The sequence below is a fragment of the Thamnophis elegans genome, chromosome 9 (genome assembly GCF_009769535.1).
Source record: "Thamnophis elegans isolate rThaEle1 chromosome 9, rThaEle1.pri, whole genome shotgun sequence".
NCBI lineage: Eukaryota > Metazoa > Chordata > Lepidosauria > Squamata > Colubridae > Thamnophis > Thamnophis elegans.
In genome coordinates, this window is record NC_045549.1 from 9,884,557 (window position 1) to 9,911,742 (window position 27,186).

The 27,186-nt window shown below is 44.7% G+C and overlaps 1 protein-coding gene across 1 annotated transcript in view; it reads left to right on the forward strand.

The window, feature by feature from the left end:
- CFAP299 (cilia and flagella associated protein 299) overlaps positions 1 to 27,186 on the forward strand; it is a 197,298-nt gene that overhangs the window by 131,810 nt on the left and 38,302 nt on the right. Inside the window, exon 3 of the mRNA XM_032224320.1 lies at positions 1,314 to 1,456. Within this exon, the coding sequence (XP_032080211.1) occupies positions 1,314 to 1,456 (143 nt within the window). The remainder of the gene's footprint in view (positions 1 to 1,313; positions 1,457 to 27,186) is intronic.

Below are 27,186 nucleotides of genomic sequence, written 5' to 3' on the forward strand. Positions count from 1 at the left end.
CCCCCAGAAGAAGTCTGCCATGCGACTTACTCTTCTTCCAGAGAAAATCCCATTAAAATTACTTGGCAGCCCATACAAATTAGATCTGGCCACAGAGGTGGTACCTGAAAGATTGATGAAGCTAGAGTAGGCTAAGATAGGCTACACTAAGCTAGACTAGGATAGGATAGGATAGGATAGGATAGGCTGGGTAGGCTAGGATAGGATAGGCTAGACTACAATAGAATAGAATACAATAGTATAGTAATAGCATAGTATAGAATAGAATAGAATAGAATAGAATAGAATAGAATAGAAATTCTTTATTGGCCAAGTGTGATTGAACACAGAAAGAATTTGTCTCCAGTGTACATATAAACAGCAATAGATAGGTCATAGATCATAAATCATAGTTACAATCATTAATTGTAATTTAAAAGCAACACTTGATAAATCCTAGAAAACCAATACGAGAAGAGAGTATGAAGATGAGAGCATGAGAAAAGCTCAGGAATATTCTGACCGAGGCTTCCCAAGATCATGAAGCTGATTCCTTGTCCCGAAAAAAAAAACTCTTTTATTAATCCACTGTGAATTCTGTTCATTCACATCCAGCAAAGTCTTTCAAGGGAGGATTTCCAGACACAGACCTTATCTGGCTTGGAGAGCTGCCAGGCAGACATCTGCAGAACTTGGCAAGGAGTCTTTTGAGAGTCACAAACCAATGAAGCGAACTAAATGTCTCCTGCAAACTCCACTCCCCTTTCGCTCCTCTTTTATTGCCTCTGGGAGGGGCCATTCATCATCCACCTGTAGCCTTACTCCCAAGTCAACCCCTGTTCTTTAGCTGTTCCCTTCGCCTGGCAGCTCTGCGCATGCGCACGATGGGAACAGACTCAAGCTGTTCGTCTGCCTCACTGATGTCTGACTCTGAAGGCAGATGATAATTGTCAGACGGTCCTGGTCCCCTCTCTGCCTCTGACACAGAGACCTCCTCAGAGCCTTCCCCAGAGACCAGGACTGGCCCATGTTCCTCCCCAACCTCCTCACTGTCCGAACACAAGAAATGAGACAGTACTATGGGAGTTAAGAGTTCAGCAGAGTGATGGCACGGGGGGGTGGGGGGATAGCTTTGTGTCTAAGAAAACATCAGAACTACTAGAGAGCATTTCACCAAGGTTGCCGTTAGCGGTGCCATCTTTAACCGAAACCAGAATGATGGAAGGACAGAATGACTGAAATCCTGATCTTGCAAAGAAAGTAGGAAAATGGTGTAGGAAAATATTTTTTATGGACACTTGAGTAACAGTAGCCCTTTCCCCTTTTGCCTCTAGTCCATAATCTTCATCCGTGATCGAAACGCCCGCGGCCAGGAGGTCTCCGCCTATATTGATTATGCCCATCGTTTGAAGGTGGATGAATTTGATATCTATTTCAGCGGAAAAAAGAAACTCTTCCCCAGGCGCAGCGATCTGAGGTTGGTGAATCACCTTATGCCCACACTGAAAATCTCAAGCGTTTGTAGACATATATCGGAATCCTTAACTCAAGGGTGCTTTTTCGAAAGGCAATTGGGCTTCCTGGGGTTTTTTTTTTTCCTTGAAGAGATTTCCCTTTTCATCTGAGAAGCTTCTTCCGTTCTGACTGAATGGTGGGGAAATGGAAGGATGTATTTTCTTTGCAGTCATCTGGTCCTTTAGCCCTGTGAAGGTCAGTCGGTAGGCCCCGACCGCACTTATAGAATCAATTCATCCATAATACTGTGTTTCCCCGAAAATAAGATGGGGTCTTATTTTCTTTTGACCCCCCAAAATAAGCGCTTGGCCTTATTTTCGGGGAGGTCTTATTTTTGAGGTGCAGGAGGCGGTGAGTGTGGTCACCCCATGGCTGCTGCTATGTTGCAATATTTTCAGAGAGGGCTTATTTTGGGGGGGAGGGCTTATTTTAGCGCATGCACTCAAAAGCCTGATTGGGCTTATTATCCGTGGAGGTCTTACTTTCAGGGAAACAGGGTAGTAAGAAGATTTAGTACAGGGGTGTCAAACTCGATTTCATTGAGGACCACATCAGGGTTGTGTTTGACCTGGGGGGGCAGGGTCGTGGCTAGGGTGGATGTGGCCATCTCAATGTCACTCATGTCGGGGGGGACCTGTGGTGGCCCCAGTGCCAGTGAAAATGGGCTCCCGAGCTCTGTTTTCAGCTGTGACGGCCTCCTGCAACCCTCTGCCAGCGGAAATGAAGCTTGGGGGGTCCCATGGGGCAGATCTAAGTACCCTTGGGCCAGATCCGGCACACGGGCCTTGACTTTGATACCCCTGATTTAGTACTACTATGTAGTGTGTTAGTAAGAAGATGCTCAATACATGAAAGCATTCTGGAGGAAAATTTTATATGTATGTGTGTGTGTGTGTGTGTGTGTATATATATATATATATATATATATATATATATATATATATATATATATATATATATATATATATATATATATATATATATGTTTGTTATATTTATGCTGATAAATAAATAAAGGGAGACTAGTATAGATCTATTTCAAGCTATTTAGCTCTCATCAGCTAGCCATACCCTTGCTGGGAATCGAACCTGTGCTCTATTGCCTCTTAGGCAGATGTGTTAACCATTGAGCTACAGAGCTCGACTCCTTATCAGCCAGGCCAGGGTGAAAGGTATATATATATATATAAGGTATATATCTCATCAGCTAGCCATACCCTTACTGGGATTGGAACCGCCGAACCGCCGACCTTTCTGATCAACAAGTGCAGCGTCTTAGCCTCTGAGCCACGGCGTCCCTTTGGACTACCTGTACTGTTGCATTTTTTCATGCCTGCCTTGAGCTTGGAGCAGCTGAACGCCTTGAGCAGCAGCAGAGTATTCTTATCCTCTAAAGTTTTGTCTTAGAAGCCAAAAGTGGGGCACCGGTAGGACAGCCCTCTCTGTGTTCTCTCCCTTAATTGCTTCTGTTTGTTGCATCGAGATTAAAGAGGAATCCAGGACACACTTTTAACATCCCTGCAGTGTTCTCCTGCGCTTGGAAAGGGTTCCCTTCCACGTCTCCCTTAGCCAAGGGCTTGCTGAGACTCATTTCTCATTATTGTGTCAGCAGAGCGATTCTCTCTGACATATTCAGGTGAGCAGTAGCGACCAAACTCACATCCACGCTGCCTGATCTCTTGGCAGTGCGGCTGAGCCAGCAAATCTGGAATTCGAAGGAGTTCATTAAAGCCCAACTGGCTTCTTGCTTTGGCTGTTCCAGGGCGCCTCAACTCCCAAATGTGAATTTCGAAAAGCGAAATTCAGCTGGGGTCAGACTGGAATTAAAAAACATGGCAGTATTGTGGCCCACCAGCAGCCAGCGGAGCTGGCAGCAGATTCGGACAGTGAGGAGGTTGGGGAAGAACATGGGCCAGTCCTGGAGTCTGGGGAAGGATCAGACGAGAGCTCTGTGTCGGAGTCAGAGACAGGGCCAGGGCCATCCGACAGTTATCAGCTGCCTTCGGAGTCAGACATCAGTGAGGCAGACAAACAACTGGAGCCTGTTCCCAGTGTGCGCATGCACAGAGTTGCCAGACAAAGAGAACAGCTAACGAACAGGGGTCGACTTGTAAGGCCACAGGTGGACAATGAATGGCCCCTCCCATAGGGAATAAAAGAGGAACGAAAGGGGAGTGGAGTTTGCAGGAGACAATTAGTTCACTTAATTGGTTCGTGACTCCCCGAGACTCCTGGCCAAGTTTTGCAGATCTCGGCCTGTCAGCTCTCCAAGCCAGATAAGGTCTGTGACCGTAAATCCTCCCTTGAAAGACTTTGCTGGATGTGAATGAGCAGAATTCACAGTTAATTAATAAAAGGGTTTTTTGTCGGGACCAGGAGTTTGCTTCATGCTCTTGGGAAAACTCGGTCAGAACACATGCAAAGCAGGGGATGGGAGTCATGACTTCGGGGGGGGGGGTGTGTGTCATTAGGCAGATCATATTAGTGGTCCACGGGATTTAAAATTATGGATTTAGTGGTCCCTGAGGTCCAAATTGCATCATTTCGCACCTAGCCTTGATGTGACATCGAGGTCTGCTACAGCTCTAAGATATCGGCCTTCTGCAAATTGTCACCCTTCAGATATGTTGGGGATTGTTCTCAAGGCCTCCCAACTCAGCTGGGGAGATTGAAGTCTCAGAAATGAAATGCTGGCCTCAATTATGGTCATAAGTCAAGGACCACCCATACATAGTTCTTTTCAAACGCACACGCCCATGTGAAACAAAATACAGTGTCATGTTCAAGTTTCAGAGACGTGAAATTAATCCTTGGCCTGCTGGGTAAGTCATGAACATTTTACTTGAATTTAACTTAAGTGAAAAGTTAACGAAATATGTGGGAGTCCCGACTGCTGGCAAGTTGAACATTCTCTGATAAGTTTTAACAGGACAGGCTGAGGTCCTTTTATCCAGGACTGGAGTTCTGCAGTCACACTAGATCAGGGGTGTCAAACTCGATTTCATTGAGGGCCGCATCAGGGTTGTGTTTGACCTCAACGGGGGGTGGAGTGGCCGTGGCCAGGATGGGCGTGGCCAACTTGACGTCACTCATGTCGGCGGCAACCTGTGGAGACCCGAGTGCTCTGCCAGCGAAAATGAGCTCTTAAGCTCCATTTTAGGCTGTGACAGCCGCCTGCAGCCCTCTGCCAGCTAAAACGGAGCTCGTGTGCGGCCCTCCCAAGCTCCGTTTTCCCTGGCAGAGGCACCGCGAGCCGGTCCTTCACTGTTTCCAGGACAGCCCCATGGGCCAGATCTAAGCACCCCACGGGCCGGATCCAGGCCTCAAACCTTGAGTTTGACACCCCTGCACTAGATTGTCTCCAACCTATCATAGAGACCAGTGGTGGGTTTCAAATTTTTTTGGAACCTACTCTGTGGGTGTAGCCTCCTTTATGGGAGTGGCTTGCCGGCCATGTGACTTGGTGGGAGTGGCTTGCCGGCCATGTGTTTTCTCTTTCTCTCTCTCTCTCTCTTCTCTCTCTCTCTTTCTCTCTTTCCTTCAATTTGTCTCTCTGTCCCTTTTTTCTTTTTTTCTTTCATCTCTCTCTCACTCTTTTTCTTTCTTTTTTATTTATTTATTTCTTCCTTTCTTTCTCTTTCTCTCTGTCTGTCTGTCTGTCTGTCTGTGTGTGTGTGTGTGTGTGTGTGGCAGTGGTGGGTTTCAAAAAGTTTTGGAACCTCTTCTGTAGGTGTGGCCTGCTTTCCGGGTCCACTGGTGGAACCTCTTCTAACCGGTTCCGTAGATTTGATGAACCGGTTCTACCGAATAGGTGCGAACTGGTAGAAACCCACCTCTGATAGAGACGTAATTATCTGAAGGATTATCTAATAATATGTTCCAGGAGCAGATGATAAGGAATTAACCTCTGTGAACTCAACTAGATGAAACTTTATCAACCGCAATAGGATGAAACTCTTCTGCTTAACAACACCTGTCAACCTGTCTCTCGAGCAGCAGACAGGGTATAAATATAATCTAATTTATCTCCTCCGTGCCATAGCCATGATTTCTTCATACTGGGAGAGGCTCACACCAGTTAAAAATACGACGTGAGATGGATTAGGCCAAATGTACAATCTACTTACCCATGCTATCTTAGGCTGGAGTTTTGTAGAGAAGGAAGGCCTTTCCCAGTGCTTTGTGGAAAGACAGTTTAGTCTAGTGCAGGGATGTCAAACTGGATTTCTTTGAGGGATGGACGCAGAGGTGGGTTCCTACTAGTTCGCACCTATTCGGTCGAACCGGTTCATCAAATCTACCAAACCGATTAGAAGAGGTTCCACCAGTGGACCCGGAAAGCAGGCCACACCTACAGAAGAGGTTCCAAAAAATTTTGAAACCCACCACTGGTCCTTGGATATGATTATTCTACACTATCATGCTCATATTTATAAAACTCAGTGCCTCTGTGAAAGGTAAGGATGACTACTGCGCTTGTGGTGCAATCAGAACATTGTGTGTGTTGAAGTTGTTTTAACGCAAACCAAAGATGCCTTTTAAAAAACAAGTTTACATCATATTCTTATACAGCATGCCAGTGCTGTGTGTGAGGTAGTTTAAGGTGGTTCTGACAAGTGTCTTCGGCATCTTCATATCCGGTCACATGGGCGGCATGCCACTCCCATCTGGTCACATGGGCGGCAAGCCACTCCCACAAAGGAGGCCACACCCACAGAGTAGGTTCGAACAATTTTTGAAACCCACCACTGGATGGATGGATGCGCCCTGCAGGAACCTGCCAGCCAAAACAGGGCACAGGGGTGTTTGCATGCACCTGCACCTCGTTTTTGCCCCCCATGGCATCCTGCAACACTATGCCGGCCCAAAACTGTCTGTGTGGCACATTTCTGGCCCATTTTTCAGTCAGTTTTTGGCCCATTTTCGGACCCATTTTTGGCAGAGGGCTGCAAGAGGCCATGGTGGGTGAAAACGAGGCATGGGGGATGCAAAGGTGGCCCAATTTAGCCTCTAGAGACACTGGTGGACCTGTTGGAAGAAATGTCCTCCCGGGTTCAATTCCAAGTGGGGGGAAAAGACACTGGAAACATGGAGGCTCCTTGGAAAGATGGTTTTAATGGTGGACAGGACCACACGGCTTGAGCTCCTGAACCGAAAACGAGGATCTCGTGCTTCCAGATGTTGGGTGAAAAAGAAAAAAAAGAGAAAAGAAGGGGCTTGCTGGGTTTTTATACTCTGTTTGGCCCCACCTCTCTGCTTCCTGTTCCTGTGTAAGAAATGCATTCTGATTGGTTGTCAGACTCCCATGGGGCCAGGCAGGGGCAACTCTCTAGGCTGCGTTTTGAGTCCAAGTTTGGTTGAATTCCCACATGCCATGTGGTGAGTTGGGTAAAGGGCTAATACTATCATGCCTTAATCCCATCAACCAGGAGCTGAAGGGGGATCTCTTTGTTATGTAGAATAGACTGGCTCGGGCATTTTAATGGCCCATTAAGGAAAGTGGAGGCTACTAAGAGTGAGTCTGTTTCCTGCCTAAAAATATGTTTCTCCATTTCTGACCCAGGGAAATATAACATTCTGCCTTTTACAATATTTCCCAGGATACTTCATTTTTCTAAGAGAGGGGTGGGTGCTAACTTCCTACAGACCAGTCCTTTGATATTTCCAGGCCAGCCCTGGGGGGGGGGGGGCGAATTTAAGCACCCTGTCGGCCGGATTCGGCCCATGCATGGGTCCTGATCTAGCGGTTAAGGCACCAGACTAGAAAGCAAAAAAAAAAAAGGGGGAGTTCACCTTAGACCTGAAAAATTACAGGAAACAAAGTTCCATCATTCCTCAGCACTATCCATACTAAAGGAAACTCAGATTCCAGCCACATCTGGACAGCCACATGTTCCCTGCAGAGCAGCAAACTATTTGTAAAAGACCTGTAAAAGGATCAGCCCTTCCTTCTTGTCCTCAAGTTTCCCATATAGTTAATTAAAAAAAAAAAAACCTTTTCCAAAGTTGTCAAAAGACATTAAACTACCCGTTATAATGTCATCCAGTTAAATTCTCCCTCCTGGAAAAAGAAAAGAGAGAGAGAGAGAGTGAGTGAGAGAGAGAGGGGGGGGGAGGGGAGGGACGGGAGGGAGAGAGAGAGAGAGAGAGAGAGAGAGGAGAGAGAGAGAGAGAGAGATTTGGACAATTAACAATTTAATGCATGGGTCATATTTTAAACCCCTCCGGGTGTTCTTTGAAGAGTTTGCAGTTGACGTATAAGGCTTCCCTTTCCGTTTTATTGCCCTCTTTTATCAAGGGAACATTATTTATGTGTTAGGATACTCATTTGGTTCTGGTTGTTAAAAGAAAGGAATGTGTTAGCAAGAGAAAAAAAAGATTGCAGTGAAACATGGAGTCTGGATCATAATTTTAGTCATTTTTCCTCTGCTGGCATTTATAATCTAATGGGGTACAGGTGTAATTCAGGTTTCTTTTTCCCCCGAAGAGAATTTGATGTTTGCTTTGGAATCGCTTTCACTTTTTCCTCATCCCCCCCCGCCCCACCCCAACCAAAAATCCCGGCTGAAAAGAATAGAGGACCATACCATAAACAGCGAAATCACCTGCCTAGTCATTAATTTTTGAGTGCCCTGGAATAAGTAATGGATTCTTAAATCCAGGTCGTCTTGGTGTCTCTTGATTTTTGGGATCCAATCCAATCCAGGTTTATGAGATCATTTCAATATAAGTATTTCACCATCACCATTTGGAATGTCAAGTGTGGAACCCAGGCAGTTCAAATGAATATAAGGATTGGTTGCAAACATAAGGTCTCTAAAACAGGGGTATCAGGGCTGTGGTTGACCTCGGGAGGATGGCCGGGCATGGCCAACTGGGTCGATGTGGTCAACTGGGTGGGCATGGCCAGCTTGACGTCACTCCCCAAACTGCTGCTATGTGTTGTGGCCCGCCAGGGGCCAGCAGATCTGGCAACAGATTCAGACAGTGAGGAGGTTGGGGAGGAACCTGAGCCAGTCCTGGAATCTGGGGGAGGCTCGGACGAGGGCTCTGTGTCGGAGGCAGAGATGGGGCCAGGGCCGTATGCCAGTTATCAGCTGCCTTCGGAGTCAGATTTCAGTGAGACAGACAAACAGCTGGAGCCTGTTCCCAGCGTGCGCATGCACAGAGTTGCCGCTATTTAGTTTAGTTATTTAGTTAGTTGTTATTTATTTAGTTATTTAGTTATTTAGTTATTTAGTTATTTAGTTATTTAGTTATTTAGTTATTTAGTTATTTAGTTATTTAGTTATTTAGTTATTTAGTTATTTAGTTATTTAGTTATTTAGTTATTTAGTTATTTAGTTATTTAGTTATTTAGTTATTTAGTTTGGTTATTTGGCTATTTGGCTATTTGGCTATTTAGCTATTTAGTTATGTTATTTAGTTATGATATTTAGTTATGATATTTAGTTATGATATTTAGTTATTTAGCTATTTAGCTGTTTAGCTGTTTAGCTATTTAGCTATTTAGTTTAGTTATTTAGTTATTTGGTTATTTGGTTATTTGGTTATTTAGTTATTTAGTTATTTAGTTATTTAGTTATTTAGTTATTTAGTTATTTAGTTATTTAGTTATTTAGTTATTTAGTTATTTAGTTATTTAGTTATTTAGTTATTTAGTTATTTAGTTATTTAGTTACTTAGTTATTTAGTTACTTAGTTATTTAGTTACTTAGTTATTATTTAGTTATTTAGTTATTTAGTTATTTTTTATGTCATCAAACATGAATTAGACAACATATATATCTATAAACATGATTTTGGATGCATGAAATGGATACGAATAAAAAGAAACATTAGGACAGGGACGGTAGGCACGCTGGTGCGCTTATGCTTGCCCCCTTTTCGGACCTCTTAGGAATGGGGTGAGGTCAACAGTAGAGAGTCTAAGGTTAAAGTTTTGGGGGTTTGGGGAAGAAATCACAGAGTCAGGTAGTGCATTCCAGGCGTTGACCCCTCTGTTGCTGAAGTCGCATTTTCTGCAATTGAGTTTGGAGCGGTTTACTTTGAGTTTGTATCTATTGTGTACTCCTATATTGTTGTGGTTGAAGCTGAAGTAGTAATTGACAGGCAGGACATTGTAGCGGATAATTTTATGTACTACGCTCAGGTCAGACTGAAGGCGGCGGAGTTCTAAGTTGCCGAAAGCCCAAAATTTCAAGTCTGGTGGTATAAGGGATTCTGTTGCGAGCAGAGGAGGGGAGGACTCTTCTCGTGAATCAAATGTGAACTCACTACGCTCACGCACACTGCCTTCTGCGCATGCACATAAGGTTATGCATTACGTCGAGGTGGGTGGGCGGAGCTTCCATTAGCAGCCGCTACCGGTTCTCCTAAACTGGTAAAAGCTGGCAGAATACCTCCACTGATTTGGTAGGTCCCCTTTGAAGGACAGCTGTTCTACAAAATATGAGCCATGCCCAAAACATTTTTTTACAGATACTAGAGCACTGAAATGCTTCTTTCCTTATTCGGCAAGCCTGGACTTATCAGCAAGACAATTCCTCAGGAGACTCCCTAGTTTACCTTGTTTGAAAAAAGCAGCCCTGGCAAAGATCTTTGTTATCACATTAGGATAAATGCCAAACGTCTTTTGTTGCTGATGAAACATCTGGTCTCTTCTGAAACTCAGCGCCGTAATGGAAAGACTGGCAGAGCTAGTTAAGCTGCTTCGGAGACGGTCTTAACGCTGGGAATTCCTACGACTAACCTCAAGTTCAGAACGTGCCTGTGAAACTGACTTTTGGGACTTCTTAGTTAGTAGCCCCTTACTTTAGAGACCCCCCTCATTAAGGTATCCAGATGCTGAACTCCAGGTCTCACCACCCGAGCCAATGTAGCCGATGGTATGGAATGATGATCTTGAAGGTTACACATGTTAGAAATGAAACTGCTGAGTCAGGAAGCAGTATGTTGGAGAGCTGGAGAGAAGTATTATGTCAGAGTGCTCACAGGTCTATCACGTGTATCAACCCAGGAGCAGATACAGTCAACAGCGGTTTGTATCAAATACTGGTGAAGTCATGTCCGACCCATCGAGACTCCATGGACAACGTTCCTCCAGGACTTCCTGTGCTCTACCATCCTCTGAAGCTCACACCGACTGCTTCGTTGACTCCATCCAGCCACCTCATTCTCTGCCATCCCATTCTTTTTTTGCCCTCCATCTTTCCCAGCATTAGACTCTTCTCCAGTGAGTCCTTCTTTCTCATTAGGTGGCCAAATAGGAATATAGGAATACTATACATACACATGCTACAATCAGTATCTAAACAAACAGCAATTACAGTAGGGAAGAAATTCGACGAACATTGGATTTGGATTTTATTCAACTTGTATGCTGCCCTATTCCCGAGGGACTCAGGGCGGCTCACAATTCATATTTATAAAACCCAGTGCCTCTGTGAAAGGTAAGGATGACTACTGCGTTTGTGGTGCAATCAGAACATTGCGTGTGTTGAAGTTGTTTTAAAAAACAAGTTTACATCATATTCTTATGCATGCCAGTGCTGTGTATGAGGTAATTTAAGGTGGTTCTGACAAGTGTCGTTGGCATCTTCATATCCGGTCACATGGGCGGCAAGCCACTCCCATCCAGTCACATGGGCTGCAAGCCACTCCCACAAAGGAGGCCACACCCACAGAGTTGGTTCGAAGAATTTTTGAAACCCACCACTGATGTAAATCCACCTATTTTAAAACCACTGAAATTGAACAGCATTGAGAGTTTCCCCAGGGAAGATCGCTCTAGGAGGGGTTTTGCTGAGAAACCTCTAGTTATTCAACCAGTGAAATTAAATCATAGATGCTAAAGAAGTATCAAGAACTCCTAATTTAGAAACGCAGCTAGAAGACTTAACTCGCCACAAAAATACGTGAACCGTTTCAATATATTCCCCAACCTCTTTTCCAACTATAAAATCAAAAACATGTTTTGCCTTAGCCAGCAAGTTAAAAAATATATGCAGACATTGAGAAGGAAAGATGGAGAGCTAAGAATGAAGGAGTTAGTAGCACCACATAGTTAACAGAGTAAAGTTAGAGAAAACTGTGACCTAGGACTTACAATGTCAATTTGGGGTTGTGTGTGTTTGTGAAAGAGAAAATAAGTGTACAGTATATTCAGGAGTCTAGGGATGTGGTGGCTCAGTGGCTAAGATGCTGAGCTTGTTGATCAGAAAGGTTGACAGTTCGAGTCCCAAGTGCAGCGTAATGGAGTGAGCTCCCAGCTTCTGCCAACCTAGCAGTTCAAAAGTATGCAAAAATGCAAGTAGAAAAATAGGGATCACCTTTGGTGGGAAGGTAACAGCGTTCCGTGCGCCTTCGGCATTCAGTCATGCCGCCCACATGACCACGGAGACGTCTTCGGACAGTGCTGGCTCTTCGGCTTTGAAACAGAGATGAGCACCGCCCCCTAGAATCGGGAACAAATAGCACATATGTGCAAGGGGAACCTTTACCTTTGCTTTCACCTTACATTCAGGAGTCCTGTTAATTTTTCTCAGCTGTACGATAGTTCTACCATGTGTGGCTTTTTAACGCTGGACTCTGGGGGGAAAAAAGATCTTTTCTCTCAACCCACTTCATTCAGCGATTGAAGTTCCAACTTGCTTGAATAATAAGATTGGGAAATGAAATAGCGGGGCATTGAGCCAAGCAGTTAACCATAGCAGACCAGAAATGCATTGTCCCTCTGAGTCAAAGTGATGCACTTGTGCCTGTACATTACGAACATCATTAGGGGTGGGGGGTCCTTTTATGACTTGTAATGGCTTCTCAAGATGTTTCAAGTAATAATGTGATAGGAGGTCCTTTTTCTCCTTTCTCCCTTCTGTCTGGAATACGCATTGACATATTCCAGGGATGTAAAAATCAAGGCCCGCAGGCTGTTATCTGGCCTGTGGGTTGCTTAGATCTGGCCTGTGGGCCGGCCCTGGAAAAAGGGAAGGATCAGTCCATGGTGCCTCTGCCAGTGAAAAAGGAACTCACAAGGGCTGCGTGCAGCCCTCCTGAGCTTCATTTACACTGGCAGAAGTTGCAGGATGCCATCGCAGTTGAAAATGAAGCTTGCAAGAGCCGCGGGAGGCCCTCCCGGGCTCCATTTTCAGCCCCGATGGCCTCCTGCAACCCTCTGCCAGTGAAAATGGAGCTTGGAGGGGCCACATGTAGGCTCCATTTTTGGCTATGACGGCCTCCTGGAGAAAAATGGAGCCTGCTGTTTTTGTTGGCAGAGGGCTCCAAGAAGCTGTCGCAGCCGAAAACAGAGCCTTGATGAGTGGCATCGAGCTGGCCATGCCCCCTAGCCATGCCCCAGGGACGGGTTCCTGTACCGGTTGGTACGGGTTCACTTCACGCATGCTTTGCACATGCACTGCTTGCTTTGCTCACACACGCGTGTGCCGCATGTTGCTAGTGTATGTGCAGTTGACTATAATTTGCTGTGCGCATGTGCCGGTAATGGCAGAAGAGACCATGGGCATGGCCAGCCTAAGTCACTGCCAGTTGTGCAACCCAGGCCAAATCACCACTATGGGTTCGGCAAAACCAGGCAAAACCAGGAGCAACTCACCTCTGCCATACCCCCCAGCCCCACCAAGGTCAAACACAACCCTGATACGGCCCTCGATGAAATCACATTTGACACCCCTGAGGTAATCTGATATTTGCAGGAATGCTAATACAGAGGTCTTGAAGGGATCCCGAAACTAAGGAAAATGGCTTGACTTGTGGAACTGCAGTAATGGGGGGGGGCAACACCCCAATTTTGAAAATGAATGCTGCCATGCAATGAAGGAGAACCGTCAGCCTCTCCACAGAAGTGGAGAAGATTTAACATCTCTCCATCTTTCTCAAGTCTTTCACATCTCTGTAAAGACTGCTGGAAAAAAACCGAGAGCGCAGAAAAGATTACAACTCAGTTTTCTGCTGACAAGCAGGCTTTACATGCAGAGGAATATGGAGATAAAGAGAGGCATATCCTCACATGCATGGACATGCCAGGAAGATGTGGCAGTCAGATAACATAATTCAAAAGAAACCAGAACATTAACAAAGCAAAATCTTTATGGAGGAACCATTTAAAAAAACAAAAACATTCACTTTGTAGAAAGTTTCTTTGGGTTCAGTATTATGTGAAAGAAAAATAACAAAACCCCCACAATAGGCAATAATACGCATAATGAAAGATAGCAGAAAACACCTATTTTCCATTATTGAGCCACGGTGATGCAGTGGTTAGAGTGCAGTCCTGCAGGCTACTTCTGCTGACTGCCGGCTGCCTGCAATTTGGCAGTTCGAATCTCACCAGGCTCAAAATTGACTCAGCCTTCCCTCCTTCTGAGGTGGGTAAAATGAGGACCCAAATTGTTGGGGGCAAGAGGCTGACTCTGTAAACTGTTTAATGAGGGCTGGGAAGCACTGTAAAGCAGTATATGTCTTAATTGTTATTGCTATTAATGGAGAAAGGTACAGAATGATCGTGATAGGAGGTAGCAGTTTGTTTAAATCCATGTTTATAGGTTTGCGCAAGAAAATGTATGCTCAGGCCCTGCGAGCGATTGTGGGTGCACCTCGGTTCACCCACATAACACCTATCCTCCGCGAGCTGCGCTGGCTACCTGTCGATCTCCAGGTGCGCTTCAAGGTGCTACTTGCCACCCATAAAGCCCTTCATGGTAGTGGATCTGCGTACTTGAGAGACCGCCTCCTGCCAATTACCTCCTCGCGACCAATTAGATCACATAGATTAGGCCTCCTCCGAGTCCCATCTGCCAGTCAGTGTCGACTGGCAACCACGCAGAGGAGAGCCTTCTCGGTAGTAGCTCCGACCCTTTGGAACGATCTCCCCGTGGAGATTCGTATCCTCACCACCCTCCAGACCTTCCACACAGCCCTTAAAATCTGGCTATCCCGTCAGGCCTGGGGCTAAAGATTGTAACCCCACCCGAATGGTATGAATGTTGTGTTCTTTTTAATTATGTATTGTTCTTATGTGTCATTGTTTGTATCCCCTTCCCCCATGAGTTGTAAGCCACCCTGAGTCCCCCCAGGGAAAAGGGCAGCCTATAAATAAACTTTCAAATTCAAATTCAAATATGCTCAAGGAACGTAAGCAGTTAGAAGCAGAAAGCGCTATCATTAAGATAACATAAAAAGGATTATTTAGTTGATCCATTTCTCCTATCCCATTTTTTTTTACCAATGCCAATGCCGGCTGGGGACCCCCCGGGGGAGAGCCTTCTCTGTTGCTGCTCTGGCCCTCTGGAACGAGCTCCCCGTGGAGATCCGGACCCTTACTACCCTCCCGGCCTTCCGTAAAGCTACTAAGTCCTGGCTGTTCCGGCAGGCTGGGGGCTGTTAAAGCACCCAGCCCTGTCTTAATTGTGACTGTTGTGGATTGTAAAATTGTTTGTATTGTCTTATTTATTCCCTCTCCTGTTTATTGTGAGCCGCCCGGAGTCCTTCGGGAGTGGGCGGCATACAAAACCAATAAACCTAAATCTAAACCTAAACCTTTACTGAACCACTGAGGGGGTTGATTTGAACCTCCTTCGCATAATAGCCACTCCTGCTTGAAGATTTGATCATTTCTTCAAAAAAACAACAACAGACTAACAAAATTAGAAGGCACCTTGAGGTCTTCTAGTCTTGCCCTGCTCAAGCAGGAAACCTTATTAACATTTCAGACAAATGGTTGTCCAACTTCTTCTTAAAAACTTCCAGTGTTGGAGCATTCACAACTTCCAGAGGCCAGTCGTTCCAATGATTTATTGTTCTCACTGTCAGGAAATTTCTCCTTAGTTCTAGATTGCTTCTCTCCTTGGCTAGTTTCCATCCCTTACTTGCTTGCTTGCTTGCTTGCTTGCTTACTTGGTTGGTTGGTTGGTTAGCTAGTTAGTTAGTTAGTTAGTTAGTTAGTTAGTTAGTTAGTTAGTTAGTTAGTCAGCCAGTCAGCCAGTCAGCCAGTCAGCCAGTCAGCCAGTCAGCCAGTCAGCCAGTGAGTCAGTCATGTACAAGATAACGGGGATAAGAATAAACACGAATAAGAACACAAGGAACAAACTCATTTGGGTACAAATGAATTGGGAAAGTAGGACAGAAACTTTAGGCACACTGGTGCGCTTATGCACGCCCCTTTTACAGATCTGTTAGGATGGGGTGAGGTCAACAGTAGACAGTTTAAGGTTAAAGTTAAAGTTATGGGGGTTTCTTGTCCTGCGTTCAGATGATTTGGAGAATAGCTTGACTCCCTCTTCTTTGTGGCAGCCCCTGAGGTATTGGAAGACTGCTATCATGTTTTCCCTAGTCCTTTTTCCCCACTAATCTAGACATACCCAATTCCTGCAACTGTTCTTCAAATGTTTCAGCCTCCAGTCCCCTCATCATCTTTTCTCTGCACTGTTTCAAGAGTCTCAGAATCTTTTCGATATCGTGGTGATGAAAACTGGACGCAGTGTGCTCTTTTATGCCGGAGGGTGGTCGTTTTAGATTATACCTGCATCATAAACTCAAGCCGTGTGGGATATCACTCCCTGCAGTGCTTTTCAGTACAAACATTTAGCTGCAAGTGATAAGATCTTGTATAACCAAACAATATTTGTGCAAATGAGAATCAGCCTTCATTGCATTTGAAACTCCATAATGGCTTCCTCCCCATAGTTCAGCTCTCAGTTCCACGTGTCTCTGGCAAAGTATTAGCCATAATAACTGTCCAAAGAAACAACTGGGAATTTTCTTAATTATGGGACTCACTTATTCTAAAGCCTATTGGGACCGAGAAGTGCAAATTGCTAAGGATGAATGAAATAGGACATACCTGCTTCAATAAATACTCAATTTTGCACACTACTATTCCATTGTGTTATCAAGAATGTCTAATAATCAAACCACACAAAGTGCATTAAACAGCTTTTGCCTCGGTTATGTAAAACACATCCACGCAAAGAAGCATCTGGCTAGATTTTGCAGAACAATTCTGAACCCTCTGTTTTTATTAAATCTACAGAGAAGGTTTGTAAACTGCCAAAAGACAATTAGGCCCGCTGGAGTTTAATTTTCCAGCCATTAAATCTGTATATTGAATTTTAGGCTATTTCCAAATTCTTCCTTGGGGAATAATTTGCTTTCGTTTTACTTTTATTTTTTCTTTAAAGGAATTAATCATTCTCCCATACTGTGTAAAGAACTTGTTCCTCCATTCTGCAATTTTTAATTCCACTTTTTTTTTTGCCTCTTTATTGATTCATACACAAATAAGAGGCACGTGGGGGCTCAGTGGCTAAGACTCTGAGCTTGTTGATCAGAAAAGTCGGCAGTTTGATGGTTCGAATTCCTAGCGCTGCGTAACGGAGTGAGCTCCCGTTACTTGTCCCAGCTTCTGCCAACCTAGCAGTTCAAAAACACGTAAAAACGCAAGTAGAAAAATAGGCACCACCTTTGGTGGGAAGGTAACAGCGTTCCGTGCGCCTTCAGCATTTAGACATGCCGGCCACATGACCACGGAGATGTCTTCGGACAGCGCTGGCTCTTCGGCTTTGAAATGGAGATGAGCAACGCCCCCTAGAGTCGGGAATGACTAGCACATATGTGCAAGAGGAACCTTTACCTTTACCTTATATAAATAAGACGCTATTATGTTAGGAGTGTCAAACTCGATTTCATTGAGGGCCACATCAGGGTTATGTTTGAGTTTGGGGGTGCTGAGTGGGCATGGCCAGGGTGGGTGTGGCTAGCTCAACATCATTCATATCGAGGGCGCCTTTGGTGGCCTGAGCACTCTGCCAGAGAAAACGGGCTCTGTTTTTGGCTGCGACAGCATCCTGCAACCCTCTGCCAGTGAAAACGGAGCTCGGAAGGGCTGCGTTTGCTCCTCCCAAGGTCCGTTTTCGCTGGCAGGGGTACCACGGGCCGGTCCTTTGCGGTTTCCAGGGTGGCTCCACGGGCCAGATCTAAGCACCCCGTGGGCCGTATTCAGCCCCTGGGCCTTGAGTTTGACACCCCTGTATTATGTTATTCCTTCTTCCTTAACCATTTCTTTTAAAACTTTGGCATCCAGGCTCACATAGAATCACAATCAATCTTAATGTACTTTTTCTAAGAGTAACTTACTAATACTGTATGAAAGTTATGTTTCTAATAGTCGGATTTTTCCCCCCCTTTTGCATTCCACACCAGAGTGGCATAATATAGTTGGTTCTGAAATCCTGTTTTAGGATCAACTGGCTTGCCATATTGTATATTGTTTAAATCCACTGGAGATGATTTTCCAGTCCAACATTTAATCAAGGTCAACGGTCAAGTATTATTGTGTTAAATATCGCTGCATTCTGTCTAGTGAATGGGTTGAAAGCTGATCCTGCAGCCCACTTCAAGATTAGATGGTCCTTAATAGTCATCCAGTCTTCTATGATTTTTCTTTTTATACTTTAAACAAGATAGTTTTGAGGCCAAGGAAAGTCCTTGGTGCAAAGAAATACAGCTAGAAGCATAGCAACGGATTTGAAAATTTTATTTATCTTTCTAAAGCATTCCTTTAGATTCCAGTATTTAAAGATAGGAATCCTTGCACTGCAATCTTATTTCTTGATCTTCCTCCCGCCCAGGGGTGGGCTTCAAAAATTGCAGCAAGGGGTTTGATTCCCCGTTGCTGGGTGGGCGTGGCAATGGTGGACATGGCCTAGTTGGCTTCCTGTACCACTGCATTGAATTTTAGGCTATTTCCACATTCTTCTTTGGGGAATAATTTGCTTTCGTTTCACTTTTCTTTTTTCTTTAAAGGAACTAATAATTCTCCCATACTCTGTAAAGAACTTGTTCCTCCATTCTGCAATTTTTAATTACACTTTTTTGCCTCTTTATTGATTCATGCACAAAGAAGAGGCACGCGGTGGCTCAGTGGCTAAGACCCTGAGCTTGTTGATCAGAAAGGTCAGCAGTTCGATGGTTCGAATCCCTAGCGCCACATAACGGAATGGACTTTTTTGCCCTCCCCAGACTCTGGAGGTTTTCCTCAAGACTCCAGGAAGGTGAAAACTGCTTCCCCCGGCCTCTGGAGGCCTTCCAGAGGCTGGAAACAGGCCTGTTTCCAGACTCCTGGAACCTCCGGTAGGCCTGTTTTTGCCTTCCCCGAGCCTCCGCACAGGCCCTGAACTTACTTGACATGATGAACAGGCTGCATGGAGTCTCCTGGGAGAGGCGGGGTGGGAGGGGCGTGGCCAGCCAGCAGTGGCATTTGGGGATTCGCCAAACTGGACAGAATCATAGCTAGAGGATCATCCAAACCCCAACAGCTCATCCCTACTCCCACCCAAGAAACGTATTTAGGATTACAGCTGCAGCTTTATTAAATACAGACTGTATGCCACCATCTTGAATCAGACTTTAAACCAGTGTTTCTCATCCTTGACAACTTTAAGATGATTCATCTTCACTTGTCCGAAATGGTATAGGATCTCCTGCTTGAGGAGGGAGCTGGACTAGAAGACCTCCAAGGTCCCTTCCAGCTCTATTCTGAATCTGATTCTGATTCCCAGAATTTTCCAGCCAGTGTGCTGGCCAGGGAATTCTGGGAGTTGAAGTCCATCCACCTCAAAGTTGTCAAGGTTGAGAGGCCATACTTTAAACAGATAATATTGATTTCTTGCGGAGGTCTTTATAACAGAGTTGAAGTTTAATGTTGGATTTTTACATTGGTTTGTTTATATGCAGCTTTGTGTTACATACTGATGTGCTAGTATTATTATTATTGTATTTATTTGTCTTGTATGCCTCCCACTCCCCAAGGACTCCGGGCAGTACACTAATAGGTAACAGTAAAGGTTCCCCTCGCACATATGTGCTAGTCGTTCCCGACTCTGGGGGGCGATGCTCATCTCCATTTCAAAGCCGAAGAGCCAGCGCTGTGGTCATGTGGCTGGCATGACTCAATGCCGAAGGTGCACAGAACGCTGTTTCCTTCCCACCAAATGTGGTTCCTATTTTTCTACTTGCATTTCGTGCTTTCGAACTGCTAGGTTGGCAGAAGCTGGGACAAGTAACGGGAGCTCACTCCGTTATGCAGTGCTAGGGATTCGAACCACTGAACTGCCGACCTCCTGATCAACAAGCTCAGCGTCCTAGCCACTGAGCCACCATGTACCCTGAGCCATTGTGTACCCAGTACACTGATACCCGCGTTCAAAACCATCTTAACATCTTTCAAAGAGATAAACACCATGAAATGTGATTAACTGATAGAGGAGAAATATCTTACTCTGCATTGCCACAAATCTGATCTGGCCTGGCCTGGCCTCTGCTTCTAAGAGTTAGGGAGAAATGTGAGCTAATAGCAAATGGCAAATGTTTGGAGATCATTAAATAAAATCTCCGATAAAGCACATTCTAAGATGAGACATTTTAGCTGCATGTCAGATTGGTTAAGGAGAGCGAGCTTAAGATGCTAAATCAGGAATTTGTGCTGTTAGACCACATAACTGATATCTCATGCAGCTTTAAAAAAAGATTACAAATAGAAATGTTTCCCAAAACCACCAAAAAATGGGCTTATGTGCTTAGGAAAACATAGCAAAGCTGTTCCTTTGACACAATTCAGATTCACAAGTACCGTGGCTGACAGACGGACCAACGGAATTAGGATTAATTGTCTCTTTCTATTCCTCCAGCTCTGCTATTGTTTGCTTGTTAGTTTCTTTAAAAACAAAGTGGGCCTATGGTGATACAGAGTTATTTTTCCCCTTCTACGTGTCATGGTGAAAAATCTCAGCGTTCATAGGATAACGAATCCTGGGTATGCAACCTGATATTCATGGGTAATGTGTGGTGTTGCTTTGCATTTGAAAGCCTTTGCATGGGATTTCCCAAATGTTGAGGAGTTCTGGAATTGTAGAGGATTCAATTGTTGTTGTTGTTGTTGTTGTTGTTGTTGTTGTTGTTATTGTTGCCTCTTTTATTCATTAAACACAAAACTCAGTCAACTGAACATTTAAAAAATGTATCACGGCTATCCTTGACTGGCACGGGTGGTGGATATGACTTACTGCCAGTATCCTAGGTATCGACCAAGTATTTTCTTAAAATATACAACGTTCCGAATAGCATGGTTTTGGCAGTTCTGTTGGCGTTGTTGCAGGAAGCTGCAATTTCTTTTCTTTTTTAAAAAAAGACTTTTATTGTTAAAGGAAAAAAACATGTTAGACATAGTGAAACCATCTTGGCGATCTCTCCGCCATTTAGAGTATAACACAGATCTCTTGTGTATTTAATACCTGTTACTACTTACCATATTTTTCGGAGTATAAGATGCACCGGAGTATAAGACCAAGGTTTTGAAAGGGCAAATTTTTTAAAAAAGTTTTTGCACTCTGCAAACTCTCCCTTTTTTTGTGTGAAAACGGGCCCATTCCCCCCACCCAAAGGGCATAGATAGCCTTTAGGAGGCTTGTAGAGTGCTCCTGGGGGCTGGGGGGGGGGGAAATTGAGCAACAAATGGCCTGTTTTTTGCTCATTTCTGCCCTCCCCAACCCCCAGAAGCACTCTGGAAGCCTCCTAAAGGCTATGCATGGCCATTTTGGTGAAGGGGGTGGTGGTTGGGAGGCAAAAAATGCTGTATTCTGTGTATAAGATGCAGCCACATTTTCAGCCTCCTTTTTGAGGGAAAAGGTGTGTCTTATACTCCGAAAAATACGGTACTAACTATATATACATACTTAATATCTTCTACATGGTTATAGTTGTAATTACAATTACAGATGCATAATGTATTGCCTATATTACCTCTTATTTCAATCTATGCATCCTTGTGCTTGTTTGAGCCGACTCCCCTTCCTTAAATCCAACCACTGATAAAAAATCTATCCCAGATCTCATAGTACTCTGTCTCTCCTTTGTTTTTCAGTTCTAAGGAAGCTGCCATTTCTGGATGTATTTTGTAAAATTCTTGGACATGGCACCAAGTGGCCCAATGACAATGGGTATCACCGTCACACGTTTCATCCATAATCGGGTTTCGATGGCCAGATCATAATATTTCATGACTTTTTTATTATTATTGTTATGCCACTATCAAATGCATCTGAATATATAGCTAAAGATAATATTAACTGGATATTCTATGCATATTTACTGGTTCTATATAGATGATATTGTCAAACAGAACTCTCCAACCTTGGAATTCTGGGAGTTGAAGTCCACAAGTCATAAAGTTGCCAAGGTTAGAGACGTTTGCTGTAACGAACCCATACTTCATAGATTTCGAAGGAGGCCAGCTGTATCCGTAGGTCAAAGTTTGTTGTTGTTGTTGTTGTTGTTGTTGTTTTAATCCTTTATTAATTGTGTTGAAGAATTAGCAATCATAATGACCATGGGCCAAAGGCAGGAGTAGGTTGCTGTCAGCATTACTGCTAGTTCAGTGCGCACACACATTTGCTGTCTGTCTGTCTGTCTGTCTGTCTGTCTGTCTGTCTGTCTGTCTGTCTGTCTGTCTATCTATCTATCTATCTATCTATCTATCTATCTATCTATCTATCTATCTATCTTTAAGTGTGTGTGTGTGTTGTGTGTGTGTGTTTGTGTGTGTGTGTGTATTTATTTATTTATTTATTTATTTATTTATTTATTTATTTATTTATTTATTTAATTTATTTGTCTTGTATGCTGCCCACTCCCGGAGGACTCCGGGCGGCTCACAAAAGACAAGGGAAAGGGGGGAACGAGACAAAGACAGCATATTAAAAACAGAACCAACATTCACAATTTCCGTGGAGGTAAATGCTTCTCAGCTCCCCCCAGCCTGCTGGAACAGCCAGGACTTGGTGGCTTTGCGGAAGGCCGGGAGGGTGGTAAGGGTCTGGATCTCAACAGGGAGCTCGTTCCAGAGGGAGTCGCCAGCTGACATTGGCTGGCAGATGGAATCCGGAGGAGACCCAATCTGTGCGATCTAATTGGTCTGAGGGAGGTAATCGGCAGGAGGCGGTCTCTCAGGTACCCAGGTCTGATGCCATGTAGGGCTTTATAGGTAGCGACCAGCACCTTGAAGCGGATTCGGAGACTAATAGGTAGCCAGTGCAGCTCGCGGAGGATAGGTATGTATGTATGTATGTTTGTTCCAGCATACTCTGGAACGCTTCAAGCAATTTCAACCAAACTTGGTACACAGATGGCTTACTCTCTGGAAACAAATACTGTGTGGTTAAGACACCCCTAAAACCCCTCAGGGGATTTGGAGGTTCTCCAAACCGGCCATAAGGTTAGCTATGGGTTCTCCCAAACCTGGCCGAACCCGTAGCAGCCCACCCCTGGTTATGAGTCAAACTGGAGTAGGAAGTGCTATGCACTATATATTCCCTTGATTTCCAGAGAAGAAATAAATCTAAGGAGTATATTAAACAAGCATGCCCCCTTCCTTCCATGCGTAGCCCTAGAAAACTTAATTTAAGCTCTGAATGTTGGTAAGTTGAGACACATTATGACAAGGACTGTTTGGCAAGGGCAAAAACCAGGATGGAATGGATGAGGATGCAAAAAAAACCCCAAAACCTCAGCAATTTGGGGCTGATCTGATTCTTCTCTGTCTGTTGCTTTTGAGATGGGCCACCTTCAGGGGTGGGCTTCAAAAATTTTAGCAAGGCGTTCTCTGCCTGGTTGCTGGATGGGTGTGGCCATGGTGGGTGTGGCCTAGTTGGCCTCCTCCACCATGGCAGGGGAGCGTTTTTGCCCTTCCCGAGCTCCGGAGGCTTTCTTCGAGCCTCCAGGAGGGCGAAAACAGCCTCCCCGGATTCTGTAGGCCCCCTGGAGTCCAGCCTTCCCAAACTTCCAGTAGGTCCATTTTTCACCCTCCCCGAGCCTCTGCTCGGGCCCTGCACTTACCTGCATGCAAAGCGGGCCGCATGGAGACTCCTGGGAGGGGAGGGATGGGTGGGGTCAGCCAGGAGTGGGATTTGGGGGGTTCTCCGAATTGCACAGGATCTTAGCTAGAGGTTCTCCCGAGCCCCTGCAAACCCCCAGCAGCCCACTTTCTTGAACAATTTCCCCTTTAAGGACGCAGCATTTAACATCTGTGAGTAAATCATCCTTTTGGATCAAAGAGGGATGAGCTCTCCAAAATAGAAATTCTGGGTCTTTTTGAAGGCAAGTTTTCAAAGCTCTCCATAATATTCGCAGCTCTCCAGCTCTCGCTCTCTCTCTTTCTTTCTCTCTCCACTTCTGTGGTTTCTTCAAAGGGGCTTCTTCTCTCCCCTTTTAAGCTCCTTAGGCACTGAAACACTTTCATCCAGAAAGAATCAAGTCACTGAACTGTGCGCAAAGCTTCTAATCGCCAGCCAAGCTAATGGGATTCCACCTCCCACCCCACCACTAGTTGTTGTTTCAAACACTTCCACTGCTTGGGGTGAAATCGAAAGTTTCGTATTTGTTTGGTGCCTTTTTTTTCATCCTACGGAGAGAACATACTTCATTGCTGATCATCTTTGGAAATCTCAGCTATTTGATTTACATTGCCTTCCAGCCTCATGGGCTCCAGGGAAATGGGAGCTTCATTAACACAACATCTCTGCTCAAACTGTCTTGCAAACCATGATGGTTTGGCAACCCCACTGGAGGAAAATTCTCCCACACTTGGAGAGATGCCATCTTAGGACCGTTTCAAAGGCGAGGATGCCTCGCATTCGGTTCTACTTCTAAGGCACGTCAAGTACCGTATTTTTTTAGTATAAGATGCACCTTTTTCCTCTCAAAAAAGAGGCTGAAAATCTGGGTGCATCTTATACACTGATACAGCATTTTTTGCCTACCAAAACTCCGCCTCATTCACCAAAATGGCCGTGCATAGCCTTTAGGAGGCTTCCAGAGTGCTCCTGGGGGCTAGGGAGAGTAGAAATGAGCAAAAAATGGGACATTTTTTGCTCAATTCTGCCCCGCCCCAGCCCCCAGGAATCCTCTACAGGTATAAGCCTCCTAAAGGCTATGCATGCCCTTTTTTTTTTGACAAAAAACGGGCCTGTTTTCACAAAAAACGGGCCGTTTTTTGCTCATTTTTGCTCCCCCCCCCCCAGGAGCACTCTACAAGCCTCCTAAAGACTATGCATGCCCTTTTTTGAAAAAATACAGGCCGTTTTTGAGAGGTCTGCATAGTGCAAAAACTTTTTTTTTAAATTTGCCACTTCAAAATCTTGATGCCTCCAGACTCCGACAGCAAGGGGCCCTATGAGTCGTCTATGGAGGATGTGGAGGACCCTGGACAGGGTTCCGACTCCGAGCAGGGTGCAGAGAGGCTGGTTGGCCATCAGGAGGCGCCTGAGCCTTGGACCAGTGGGGAGGAGACAAGGGAGTATGATCCGGATGTCAGCAGTGGGGAGGAGCCAAGGGAGTTGTTCCTACATGCCCGGCACCAGAGAGCTAATAGGCGTAAGGAACAATTACGCAATTCCAGGAGGTAATTGCACTCAGCTGGTGGTCATTAGGCTCCTCTCCAGACTATAAAAGGAATGCTTGTGCACACGCCCCTTTTGCAGAAGTCAACACATTAACTAATGTTGGAGAACAGTATTGTGTGCTTGGCAGGCTGGATTGCTGCCAAGGCTTGTCTGTGCCAGTTTGCTGCCAAGGACCTGTCTGTCTATTAATAAATTCCATAAAGTATCTTTGGCTTGGAGTGCTTTGGTGTGGAACGAGGGGAGTCAGAACACATTGCTATTCCTGTGTTCTGTAAACTGGGAAACCATGAGACACAACTGGATGATCTTGGGCCAGTCCCTTTCTCAGCCCTAGGAAAACCTTGCCAAGAAAACTGCAGGAACTTCTTCAGGCAATTTGTATTTATTTGTACGTTTGTCAAACATGTACAAGATAGTACAAGATAAATATAAACAAGGAGATGAATGAAAGAAATGAATACAAATAAGTGGGGATAGTAGGACAGGGACGGTAGGCACATTGCTGCACTTATGCACGCCCCTTTATGGACCTCTTAGGAATGCGGTAAGATCCACAGTAGACCAGTGGTGGGTTCCTACTGGTTCGGACAAACCAGTAATGGTTTGGCGGCCTGGGTCGCTGGAACCTGCAGCAACCCAGGCTGGCCACGCCCCTAAACTAGTTCTCTGGGTGGCGCCATCTTGTTTTTTTTACTTCTGAACGTGTGCAGGACAATTTTTATTGGGCTGTGCATGTGCGTGCAGCGCGCCCACGAGCGAACCGGCAGTAGTGACTGCCGGAACCCATCCCTGCAGTAGACAGTTTGAGGTTGAAGCTGTTTGAGGATGTAACAACTGAGTTGGGTAGAGCATTCCAGGCGTTGACCACTCTGTTGCTGAAGTCGTATTTTCCGCAATCGAGTTTGGAGCGGTTTACCTTGAGTTTGTATCGATTGTTTGCTCCGGTATTATTGAGGTTGAAGCTGAAGAAGTCGTTGACGAGTAAGTCCGTTGTAACAGGCAATTTTGTGTAGTGTGCTTAGATCATACAGCAGGCAGCCCAATTCCAGATTATCCAAGCCCAAAATTTCGAGCCCCGGAGAATCAGACACGATTGAACAGAAGTAGAAAAAAAATATCCATATATAAATTTCAAAGGGTCTCAATGTACATCACTGCTGTTGAATAGATACTTGAATCTTACTATTTCTTCCCTTTCTTTCTCTCCCATGCTACTCTGTGCCACTTATTTCTAAGTGTCTTGTCTTCCATTTAAAACAATTTAGTTTCCATGGCTATAAATAATGTTTTCCTTTCCTGGGCGGGGAGAACTAATAAGATAATAAATTTTGAATGATTTCCAAATAGCTTCTGGAGCCTGATGATCATTTCATCATTTTTGGGACTGGGCCTTTACCCCGAGGACTTTAATTTCCTTTTCTTTTTATTATTGTTCCCCTTCATCCTGAAAATGTAAACACACCATAACGATCACTCCGAAGGAATTCCACAAGTACAGAGCAAAATACACAGCCTCCAAAAACAGAAAGGTTCTGATATGGTTTCCAGATTATTACTGAGAGAGAGAGAAATACTAATTCTAATTTGCCAGATCTTAATTAAACTCCATTAGCCAAGTCCATAATTCTATCTCTCCATTTTTATAGTTTCCCCTTTTTGATAGGGATTATTTGAAGTCAATTTTTCCTTCCTTCCTTCCTTCCTTCCTTCCTTCCTTCCTTCCTTCCTTCCCTCCTTCCATCCTTCCATCCATCCTTCCTTCCTTCCTTCCTTCTTTCCTTCCTTCCTCCCACCCCCTCCCCCTCTCTCTCTTTCTTTCTTTCTAGGTGACCTTAAGCCAGTCATCCTCTCTCAGCCCTAGGAAGCAGGCAATGACAAACCCCCCCAAAAAATCTTGCCAAGAAAACTGAAGGCAATCACCAGGAGTCAAAATAATGCCTCGAAAGCACAAAAATAATAATAATGACTCCAAACAACTTTTGACATGGGGGAAAATATTTGTATACATTCAAAAAAAAAAGAGACTTGTGATCACCAGGAGTCATGTATCTGAAGGCTACACTTAGGAGAAATTGGAAAATAATATGGTTGCAAAAGCGTGTTGAGGATGGGCTTTCAAATCATATTGTGGCAGGGCAGAGTTCCAAATCACATCGCCATAAGCAGGTGATCGGTGGTGGCAACCCAGCTTCAAAAGGTTAGCTTAAGCCAGGTGATGATTGAC